We start from the raw sequence: 12,106 nt of genomic DNA, 5'->3' as shown, positions 1-12,106 counted from the left end.
AGATCTCTTCGCGCGTTTGATGCATAACTTCTCCAAACTCCGGTTGCATCCTTTAGCTGTGCTCTTAGCACAGGGTCTGTTACTGAGGCAAACTGGAGAGAACCCAGCACTCTCTCCTGTTCGCGTCTTGATATTCTTTCGGAATCCAGAAGTCTCTTGACAGAACCAGCTATCTCCTTCCTCTTCTTCACCGGAATGGAGAGTTGGTGTGACACTAGGTCCCAGTGGATTCCCAACCACTGGAACTTTTGAGATGGAGAAAGTCGAGACTTTTTTTCTGTTGATCTTGAAGCCTAGATGCTCTAGGAACTGGATCACCTGTAGGGAAGCTTGCAAACATTCTGTCTTGGATGCTGCCCACACCAGCCAGTTGTCCAGGTAGGCTACCACCTGGATTCCCTTTAGGCGTAATTGTTTGAGAGCTGCGCTCGCAAGCTTCGTGAAGATCCTTGGGGCTATGTTTAGCCCGAATGGCATGGCTCTGAAGGCGTAGAGCCTTCGATGTACAGTGAACCCTCGTTTATCGTGGTAGATAGGTTCCAGTCGCGGCCGCGATAGGTGAAAATCCGCGAAGTAGTGACACCATATTTACCTATTTATTCAACATGTATATTCAGACTTTTAAAACCTTCCCTTGTACGTAGTACTGTTAACAAACTACCCTTTAATGTACAGAACACTTAATGCTTGTACTACAGTACCCTAAACTAAAACAGGCACAAATATTAAAGGTGATTTTATATCATGCATTTCCTAAACATGCTAATAAGCACGATAAAAAATGGCAACCAATGTTTTGTTTACATTTATCTCTGATCATAACGTAGAAACAAACTGGAGGTAGAGCTTTGCTTATTACCCAGACATATTTCCCATACTTTTCCCTTAGAACTACATCACATCTTCCTACTTTAGATATATAGAGATATATATATATATATATATATACACATGTGTGTGTGTGTATATATATATATATATATATATAAATATATATATATATATATATATATATATTTATATGTATACACATATACATACCTACATATATACATAAATACATGCATACATATATATATATATATATATATTACTGTATATATATGGGTTATGGAAAAAATCCGCGAAGTGGTGAATCTGCGATGGTCGAACCGCGAAGTAGCGAGGGTTCACTGTAGCTTGAACCCTAGGTAGGGGGAGAGTTGGCGATTGATTGGAACGTGCCAATAGGCGTCTGAAAAATCTATGGAGACGGTATATGCCCTCTTGGGCAGTAAGGTCCTTATGTGTTGCAGTGTTAGCATCTATGAACTTGTTCAGTGGCGACAAGTCCAGAATGGCTCTGAGTTTTTCTGAGTCCTTCTTGGGAACACAAAACAGCCTCCCTTGGAATTGATGGACTTTACCCTTTGGATTACTCTTTTCTCCAAGAGCTCTTGAATGTACTCCTCCAGAACGGGGGTGGAGTGCTGTACCAGCTCCAACCCAGTCCATTCTTGAGTAGGCTGTGGGCCCAGGGATCGAAGGTCCACCGATCCCGAAAATTCTGAAGTCTCCCTCCTACCGGTATCATTTCACTTTGGCTGCTGTTGCCCTGAGGTCTTGCCTCCTTGACCGCGACCACCCCTGAATCCCCTCCCCCTTGAGGGGCGTCTAGACAAACCTCTGGCTGCTCCTCTAGGCTTCGCTCGAAAGGTAGTTGACTGCCCTTCGAACGCTGTTTTAAATGCCGGAGACTGCGTAGTCACGGCTTGGGGTACCCACTGGTACGTGGTCGGGGTTTGTGCCACCATCTGGGGCACTGTAGGCAAAGGAAGTTGTTGCTGCTGCTGTCTGAATGGCTTGGCTGGCCGAGAGGGTAGCCTAGTCTTCTTAGTCTTCCTCTTTGGTTGGGGACCCTCATCCGGGAAGACTTTCTCTTGAGAGATAGGCCCCACTTCTGGAGAAGGTTTCTATTCTCTGTGGCAGCCTTATCTACAACCTCCTTGACCACTTCACTAGGGAAGAGGTCTTTGCCCCAAATGCTGGAGGAGATTAGTTTCCTTGGCTCGGGCCTCACCGCAGCCGAGGCGAACACGAACTCCCTACAAGCCCTCCTAGCTTCGACGAAACTATAAAGGTCCTTCGTCACTGTGGCTAGATGTGTCTTAGCCACTACCATAAACATTTCATGGACCTTGGGGTCACTTGCCATTGTCTCCAGAGTCGTTTGATGAGACATTGAGGCAGCAAGTCTTTCTTTTGTCTCAAGCTCCCTGCACAAAAGAAAGTCAGACAGCTTTGGGAAGTTCTCACCGAACTGACATCCGGCAATATCGGCCTCCAACTTCCCGACTGAGAAGGTAAGATGGACGTCCTTCCAGTCTTTGTGGTCCGTGGGTAGGGCCAAAAACAGAGGTTTACACTCCTCCAAGGAGGGGCATGGCTTACCTGCCTCGATCGCTTTCAGCACGGCCGTAAACCCTTTCTGCATAAAGGGGAAGGCTCTAGAAGGAGAGGACACAAAGGAAGGGTGCTTCTTACTCAAAGCGGGTACCTTTGAGTTTGTGAAGCCCCTCTCTTTCATCGAGCTTGACAACAAAGCTTGAGCCTTAGCATGGTCAAAAACTATGACCTCCTTCGGCTCCGTTTCTTCCTTTGAGGCTGGTTCCTTCCTTAGACAGACATAACAGTCTGGATACGACTCCTTGCTGGGCAAGAATTCCACCTCCTCAAGGGGGACTGAGCCCAACTTTTCCGAAATGACGATCTTTCCCGTCGTCATAGGCATGTGCTCGGCATACCTCCAAGGGTTGGCATCTGAGCACAAGGGAAGGTCTTTCACGCTGAGCTTCTTCTGGGGCCCATGTAATGCTGCAAGTCTCCGCATCTCCAACTTCATTGCAGCAGCCTTCTCATTATTTTCCTTCTGCATCTGTTGGATCATTCCAACGATGGAAGAAAGGGTCTTTCCCAGCTCGTCTGGGAGAGAGGACGATGTTGAGGGAATAGGTTCAGGGGCCTGAACCGGAGTAGCCGACACCTCGTCGAACTCTTCCTCCTCATTGTCTGGAGCCTGCTCCTCTTCCTGGTCTTCTGCCAGAAGGTCTTTTTCCAAACACTCGGACACCTCCGACATCCTATCGTCCAATTGGATGTCCTGCAGGGCGTCCGCGACTTCAGCATCCACCGGGATCTGAACCAACGGTATCTCCGCTTGAGGCTGAGGAATCACTGCCTCTGCTGACGCCTTGGGGAAAAGGTAAGCCCTCATCTTCACACTTGGAAGATAGGGGCCAGAAGTGTTCTTCTGAAAGCCCCTTACCCAGGTACGAAGCTTCTCCCTTGCTGCGTCCCTTGACTCCGCCGTCTTAGGGGAATCAAAAGCGTCAGTAATCAGGTTTGTGCATACGGTACATACATGCGGGTCCCAATACCGGAGATCACCTTTGGAGACTGCGCATGCTGCGTGCCTCCTACACAAGTCATGTCCACAGAAGTTCTTGCTGCGGACGTTGCAGAAAACGCTTCCACACTTCGGATTGTCCTCCTGTAAAGAGAAGAAAATTCCATGAGTATCAAGTGAACTACGTATCACTGGATATACATAGCTTAGAATCACTAAACTAGAAAGGAAAGACACACACTTGTATTTCCCGCACAGTCAATTGCTGCAACCTTCCAGATAATAAAATTGGATGGTTATTCTATTCAAGGGTGACCAATAAATAATTTCCAGAGGAAAACAGGTGTAGCTCACACCCAAATAAGTAATTTTAAAATACTGGATAGTAGACAAGAAAGAACTCACTTTCTTTATCTGTATGGTTACACCAAAGGGCTGCGCAAGACAACACAAGAGTGTTAGAAAAACTTAGTGTTGTAACATATACTATACTATAGTTTTCTCCCTGCAGTATATACTATACTGAAAAATACTGGCTACAGTATAGAAGGTAATGTGCCGGCCGGCACACACCTTAACTAGTTCCAAAGCATACTACTTTAGACTATAAGGCGGAAGAACGCTGGTTCCAGTGCGTGTGCCTGCCGGCACACACCTTAACTAGTTCCAAAGCATACTACTTTAGACTATAAGGTGGAAGAACGCTGGTTCCAGTGCGTGTGCCTGCCGGCCGGCAACTACACAAGATAGCACCCGGCTTCCGGCCGCCAAACGTAGCGGCCGGCAGAACCTTGGTGTGTTTCTATTGCCGGCCGGCAGGGGACTGCCGGCCGGCAACTAAACAACGATAGCACCCAGCTGCCGGCCACTAATCGTAGCGGCCGGCAGAACTATGAAGTGATATTATAGCCGGCCGGCAAAGGTATACAACCAATGCCGGCCGGCAGCAAAAGAACCAGAGAACTTCCAACTGCCCAGCTGCCGTCCACTTAGGCCGGCAGCCGGGCTAGGGTACAAACACTAGAAGAAAAACAGAATGGATGCCAGGACAAGAGACTGTACTGCCTCATAGCCCGGCAACCCGAAAGAGTGCACATAAAGAAGGGGAGAATATAACTTCAGGCTTCCTTGACCAATGCCATCTGGCTCTACATACAAACATGGATGAGAGACCAAGGGAGGTCCGGGCAGCACTCAAAGCAGAAGACCCTTGTGCCGGCCGGCAAGGGACTGAGTCAACTCCACATCCTAACCTATGCTAGGTACAGATGTAGAATGACGGACAGGAATGCTATGGCTAGGCCATCAATAAGGAAAGAGGGGGAAAGGGGAAAAGAGGGTCCTGCCAACCTTGCTCTAATAATGAATCACCCGCAGCCAAGAAAACTCATCTTAGCCTAGGGGAGATCCGAGGAGGGAGGCCAGCAGTACTTGCCAACTCCCTCGGAACCAAAGCAAGGAAGGCATTGTTATTCACAGAAAAGGAGGATCTCATCCTCCTCACCGAGAACAACAACACTGGACTAGTCTGCTAGATCACAAAAAGAAGGAATCATCTCGTACAGAAACCTTCGAAAGTGAACTAAAGAGGCTAAGCCTCCTATGTCTGCTGTCAGCCTAGCAAGGGAATCTCAACCACAATGCTAGACAGAAACAGACTCAGACTAAGAACTCTGATGTCCTGCCCCTTCCTGAAGCCAGACTTACTGGAAACAGGAAAGAACAGAAACACCCTAATATAGTTGTATCTAAAGTCAATTCAGGTAAACCATTAGGGTTAAGCCCAAGGCTTAAGCAGAGGGAAAGGGATTGCACACATTCTCCGAAGAGAAGAGAGCAACCGGGGAGTGTGAGAAAGTAGACTATGGCTCCATAGACAACTAGCCTAGGCGCGAAGAGAATCGATTACCTAAATCACCGAAACTCACTCGTATACTATCTTGGAAGAAAATCAACATAATCTTAAATGTTTAAAACTGCCTAAAGCTTCAATAAAATTTTAAAATACTCGGAAATCTGAATATCATGCAGGAAAGTACTAGGGCCAAACGACTAGGCTACAAGGTCTAGCGTAGGCCAGAATTGGCAAATCATTCGCCAAAACGAAAATACTAAAGGCATCATATAAAGAAATCCTATGTAAAGCTGAATAGCTAAAATTATTAAAGCGAAACAGCCGGGAACGTCACTCTGGCTAACTAAATAACTCATACATAGCGAGCGACAGCGTCCAGGACGCCTCCGGTATGCAACAGCTCTTGTAACAAAGATATCACTATCAAATTATTTTAAAATCACCAAGAGCTTACATTTATACATAAAAGAGATAATACTCAACTTATCAGAAACAGAAGTTGGAGAAAGCATTATAATGTTGAAATAAACCAAGAATTGCGAGATAACACGGAAAAACACCAAGTTGTTGAGCTACGCAAAAAGGAATACTGTACAGATGGCGCCGTGAGTGGCACAATGCACGCTTAAGAAACGGGAGAGGAGAGGTACCTTACGAGCGGCTCTCCTTTCTTTCTCGTTTTTCGTTTTCTTGCCAATTGACCCCTTCGAAGTGTTAACTCAGTTTGGGGTGCAGATTGCTATGTGGCGTGTCAAGAATACGTCCTCTGATATTTCACGATATCCCTGGTTCTTTTATTAGGGATACTGTATTCGCTCCAGGAGTTAGAATTCTGGGTACCTTAAGGTAAATTCTCTGGGAATACTGTATCGCCGTAGTTAGATATACCCAAGGAAGCTACCCTTTAGGAACTTCCATCAGGACGACATGGCTTGAGCCAAAAAAGTATGTTCTAAGAGCCATACTCTTCGGACTAAACAAAGTCCCAAGTATCTTCACGAAATTGGCAGGCAGTCGTGCAACAACCACACCTAGAAACTGTTCAGTTAACAAAGTACCTGGACGACTGGCTGGTGCGGGCAGCACCCGAAGCTGTTGGTCTGCAAGCATCCAAAAGAAGTAACCCAGTTCCTGGAACATCTGGGATGCAAAATCAACTTCAAGAAGTCTTGACTCTCTCCAGCTCAAAGGTTTCAATATCTGGAAAACCATTGGAACCTAAGGTCACATTGTCTCTCCTTTCCCTTAGGGAAGAAGGAGATCACAGGGTCGGTCAAGAGACTACTGTAATCTGACAGGATTTCAAGACGCTAACAGGAAAGAGTACTGAACTCTCTCCAGTTCGCAGCAGTGACAAACCCAGTGCTAAGAGCACAGCTGAAAGATGCGTCAGGAGTCTGAAGAAGATACGCATCAAATGCTCGAAGAGATCTAAAATGACCGATATCGGCCTTACTTTGATCACTTCTCAACCATGGTCGAAGGCCAAGAGCCTAATGAGGCCTGTGCCCTTGCAACCACCTCTACCATCGAAGATCATCCACATGGATGCCTCGACCGAAGAATAGGGATTTCACTCCCATCAAAGGAAAGTCCAAGGGACTTGGTCATCTCTGTTCAAGGCCCTTCTCATCTACATTCTGAAAGCCATGGCAGTCCTGCTGACGTTGAAAAACTCTCCCCACGCAGATCAGCCCTCATCAGGCTGATCTTGGACAGCGAAGTGATAGTGAGATGTCTGAACCGACAAGGCTCGAGATCGTCCCACGTAATCCATATGATATTAGCCATCCGTTGCCTAAAGAGATGGCACCTATCAGCAGTTCACCTCCAAATGATCCGCAATGTGACAGCGGATGCTCTACTCAGGCTCAAGCCGATAGAGTCAGAATGGTCCACAGACACAGACTCATTCTCTTCCATCTTGGAACAAGCCCCGGAACTGCAGATTGACCTTTTCGTGACGAGCGTCATCAAGAAACTACCTCAATATTTAGCCCCATACGAGGACCCTCCAGAGGAGATAACGGACGCCATGTCCCTAGTTTGGAACGAATGGACCCGGAAATTCCTGTTCCTTCCATCCAATCTCCTGCTAAAGGTCCTCAACATGCTGAGATCCTTCCAAGGAACGGCAGCTCTAGTGGCTCCCAAATAGCTCAAGAGCAACTGGTTCCCTCTAGTGAGGGAACTGAGGCTGAGGCTGGCCCTTGTACCGAACCCAGCACTATCTCAAAGGGTTCTGAAGTTAACGGTCTTCGATTCATCACAGAGACCCCAAAACCTTCATTTCAGGATTTTCTCACCCTAGCAGTTAAGAAAAGATATGGGATCTCAAAAGGCAGTATGGACTTCTTAGAAGAATACAAGTCTAAGTCAACTAAAAGACAATATGAATCGTCTTGGAAAAAGTGGGTTGCTTTTGTTAAAGCAAAGGGACCGAAAGAAGTTTCAATAGACTTCTGTCTGTCCTTTATCCACCTTCATAATCAAGGTCTGGCAGCTAACATGATAACTATGTGTAAGTTAGCCTTGACTAGACCTCTTTTATATGCCTTTTAAGTGAATTTGACGAACGAAATCTTTAACAAGATCCCGAAGGCCTGCAGCTCCTCCGAAGCCCATCTCATGGTCTTTGGACAAGGTCCTACATTATGCTTCATCTTTGAACAATGAAGATTGTGCTCTCAAGGATCTAACCCAGAAGGTTATTTTCCTGTTCGCTACAGCCTCAGGGGCTAGTGTTGGTGAAATAGTAGCCCTATCAAGAAATGAGGGCCACATTCAGTTCACAGAAGTGGGAGAACTGAATCTCTTTCCTGATCCAGCTTTTCTCGCCAAGAACGAGCTATCCACTAAAAGATGGGATCCCTGGAGAATATGCCCTCTGAAGGAAGATGTCTCTCTATGTCCAGTAGAGTGTCTAAAGGTCTATCTTCGTAGAACTTCAGACTTCAAAGGAGGACAGCTCTCCAAAGGAGAAACCTCAAGATCAAACTTATCCCTAAAACAACTGAGAGCGAAGCTCACCTACTTCATTCACAGAGCGGATCCCGACAGTACACCCGCAGGTTATGATCCAAGGAAAATTTCTTCATCACTGAACTTTTTTCAATATATGGACTTTGAGCGTCTTCGCTCATATACTGGATGGAAATCATCCAGAGTGTTCTAAAAACACTACGCTAAGCAAGTCTGTGAACTGAAGCATTATGTGGTGGCGGCAGGTAATATATTAAAACCTGTCGTCTAGTGCTGCGATGAACAGTTGATTGATTGGGACTATCAATTAGGGTGAAAAGGGGTTGACACTTCCAGTGCGATAACTTTTAAGTGATTGTCACCATGGTGACACTAAGACTGTTCAAAATCTCAGGTATGGAATTATACAGATAATACTTGTGCCGTGTGTACGTAGTACACAATGTTGATAGTATACAACATTTATAGAATTTATATTGGGAAAATTCATAAAAATTTTCAGTTTTAGAGTGGCACTCATCATTTTTTCCCTTTCAGGGAGAAAAGATATTTTCTCTATACGTAGCATGTATAATTCCTTTAACAAGTTACATTCGTTTCACTTGCGATTCCATTTAGTCATTTATTAAAAAAAAAATGTCTATTAGAATGTAATTGCGTCCTATTTCGCCCCGCAATTTGCATATCAAATATGCCAGAGTTCTCTTTCTTATTTATTTAAGTAAACCTCATATCATTGTATGCTTACAAACAATGGATATACAGTTGACACTTATATTGTTCCTACAATATATACAAACTGTGAGACCGTTTGTATATCTGGTGGATACTGATGTTTGTTCATACAATATATGCTAACTTTGAGGCCTCTTTTCTACTGTCTAGTATGACTCTTCCCTGCAGGGGGCAGGAAGCACTAACATTGTCTATGATTAGTGATAATGACGGATAACGGTAAAGTTATTTTTCTCAATGGTTCAGATGACTATAGAAAAATTGTCCGAAGGTTAAGGCACCTATGAAAATCTACAGATACAGTACTTTCTAGTAATTTTTTGGTAAACTTCCATCAGGACGACATGGCCTGAGCCCAAAAAACGGATTTTGAGCGAAGCGAAAAATCTATTTTTGGGATAGATAGCCATGGTGTCAAGATGGACCCGCCCTCCTTTTCTATAGAAAAGGCCTTGGTAGGATCCCTCTAGAAACTACTATATCTGTAGCACCATGCTCAATGCTACTAGGAAGAACCGCCATCTTGGATATGCCGCCATCTAGATACTCAATAGTAGTATGGGAGGAAGGGTAACCTTGATAACGGCTCCCCTTCTAATTTACCACTCTTCCCCCTCGAAGCGAAAACGCTATTTGGGGTGAAGATTTCTATGTGTCGTATCAAGATATACGTCCCCTGATATTATGTGATATCCTTAAGAGAAATTTTAAGGATATTCGTGGCAGGAGTTAGAATTCTGGAGACCTAAAGGTAAATTCTCTGGGAATATCACTGTACTGTAGTTCAAATATCCCTTGGAAGCTACTGATAGAAACCTTCCATCAGGACGACATGGGTATCTCACCCAAAAATAGATTTTTCACTTCGCTCAAAATCCGTTTAGAGATATTGCACCTGTCCAATTTTTGCCTTCCTTGTCCAAAATTTCCTTACCTTACTATATTCGCTACAGGGGTAAGAACCCTGTGATACCTTTATAGGTAAAATTCTCTGGTATTTCATTCGTAGGAAATATCCAAAGTAGAAAGCTGCTTAGAGGAACTTCCATCAGGATGACATGGCTCAAGCCCAAAGATACAAGTTATTCCCAAATTTGTCATTTCTTCCAGTAATTAATCTCAAATATTGTCTCTCTGCTGGTAACCATTACTAAAGGGGTGGGCCTGACAGTTAGGAAATGTATTTGTAGGTTATATAAAAGTAGGATCTTTATGCTAGAGTGGACTAATTCTTCTTTTATAAATTTAGGCATACAATTACTGTCTCTTAAAATTTAGTTATCATGTTATTTTTAACTTGAACATATATCACCATACCTGCAGTAATTACAATGCATTTTTTTTAATTTGTATTATAAATGGCTTATGGATTATAAAGACTTGTGTTATATTATATGTCATGTTTTTATGGTTGAAAATTATTTCACAGCGTATTTTTTTTATGCCCTTATATATTTCTACATATTGCAGACTTGATCAGGATGGCAGCCAATACAGAGCTTGCAGCCCAGGTGGAACAAAGGTAAATCCTTGCTTCAAGCACGTTATTGTATTTTTTTGCATATTTGTATTAATAATTCTTAAATAGGGTACTTAAGCAGTAGCCATAATACTTATAAAGAATTCTGTTTAGTGTTAGAGGTGAAGTTTCCTTTATATCCTTTATATGTGTGAACCCTGAGGCAATGCTTTTTAGATCTCATTAATTTTCCTTAGTTTTTTCTTATGGGAAGTTTCAGTTTGTGTCAATAAAATATTTAAAGATTGAATACAGTATTGTTTGTTCCTATATTGTACGTAATACTAACCTTCGACCTTTGATAGAGTATGACTTCAGCCAAGTTGGAACAGCTGTTAAACTTTTAAAAAGGTAAACAGCTGGCTGCCAGGTGGCGGGTAGACATCGCCCAACTGAAGCATTACCTTCATGTTGTTTTCGGCTGCCGTTCTATACAAGTACTTCCTAGCATCCTACTTTGGGTGGATTTCAGATTTTTTTGCTTTTTCTTTTCAGGTTGATTGCAATGTGTTTGCTTGTTCATAATGTTAGCTTCATGGGTGGATATGCTGCTGGTTCTTGGTAAGCCTGGCTGATGGGTGGGCATGCAACTGGGCCCTGGTAAGCCTGGGTGATGATGTACAGTAGCTGCTGCATGAGCAAACTGGAAGTTGACCCTAATCAACTGTGTAGTTTCTGCAGAAGGCTTGACTGTTCGCAGGATTTCCTGTGTTCTTAGTGTTCCGAGTCCATTGGAGGAAATAAGAAGACAAAGGGAGCCACTGCCTTTCCTTCTCGGAGTTTCTTGAGCGAGACAGGTAATACCCACTACTTCTCGCTCAAAGCTCTCGTGCCGCCATAATTGCTATTGCCAACTTATGCAAGGACTTTGCCCTTGGGTTGCTCTGGCCTGCCTTGGTATTGATGGTGCCCTGTCATGAGAAAAATTCCCTGAGGTGCTACCAGCTGCTATGTCCTGGAAGTGATGTCGCATTGCTGTCGCTCCCCACTTGTCTGCAGAGGAGAACTTTGAGGTGACAACCTTGGATGTGTCCTTGTCTGCCGCCACAGACAACCCTCCATCGCCTTTAGTAGAGATTCTGACTATGGCCAGGAAATCCTTACTTTCATTGAGCGAGAAGCGTGGGAGCTCTCCTGCCCCTGCTCCATTTGTTCCAGCAACTTGTTCTTCCTCTGCTGAGGAGCAGCCTGCTGCCAGGAGGAAGAAGATAAGGAGGAGTTCACTGATGTACAAGACGATTAGCCTATGAGTTCTAGCGCTTGTGCTCCTTCCTGAAGTACTAAATCTTGTCTGAGAGTTGGCAAGAGCTCTGCTGATCAGGAAATATAGCTATGCTTTTGTTCCTCCTCTTCCCAGGGACATTCCCTGGATGCCTTGCTGACTCCATCGTCACGAACACGAACCTCCAGATGAACACAATTTCTCAGAACTGCTCCGAAAACCTCTCCTGATGCTCCTGCAGCTCAATCGTTTTTCTAGTTCTCACAAGCAACGAACAACTTCCCCATGCACACGCCTGAAAAAACCTCATGCTCCACGTTCTCCAGCGATGCCTGAAGCTTCCTCTTGTAGAAGATCTGAAGAGTCTCGTAAGAAGGAGCAATCTCCATGTGACCACGAGCCATGAAT

General features: G+C 44.5%; 1 protein-coding gene across 3 annotated transcripts in view; it reads left to right on the top strand.

Annotated features, from left to right (window-relative positions):
• Nucleotides 1-12,106, top strand: part of Polr3F (RNA polymerase III subunit F) — a 718,140-nt gene that overhangs the window by 85,719 nt on the left and 620,315 nt on the right. For all 3 annotated transcript variants that reach the window (XM_068345021.1, XM_068345020.1, XM_068345019.1), the window contains one exon: nt 10,428-10,479. In XM_068345021.1, coding sequence (XP_068201122.1) covers nt 10,439-10,479 — 41 coding nt within the window. In that variant the 5' untranslated portion in view covers nt 10,428-10,438. The remainder of the gene's footprint in view (nt 1-10,427; nt 10,480-12,106) is intronic.

This window comes from Palaemon carinicauda, chromosome 21 (assembly GCF_036898095.1).
Source record: "Palaemon carinicauda isolate YSFRI2023 chromosome 21, ASM3689809v2, whole genome shotgun sequence".
Lineage (NCBI taxonomy): Eukaryota > Metazoa > Arthropoda > Malacostraca > Decapoda > Palaemonidae > Palaemon > Palaemon carinicauda.
This window is presented reverse-complemented; position numbering and strand designations above follow the sequence as displayed.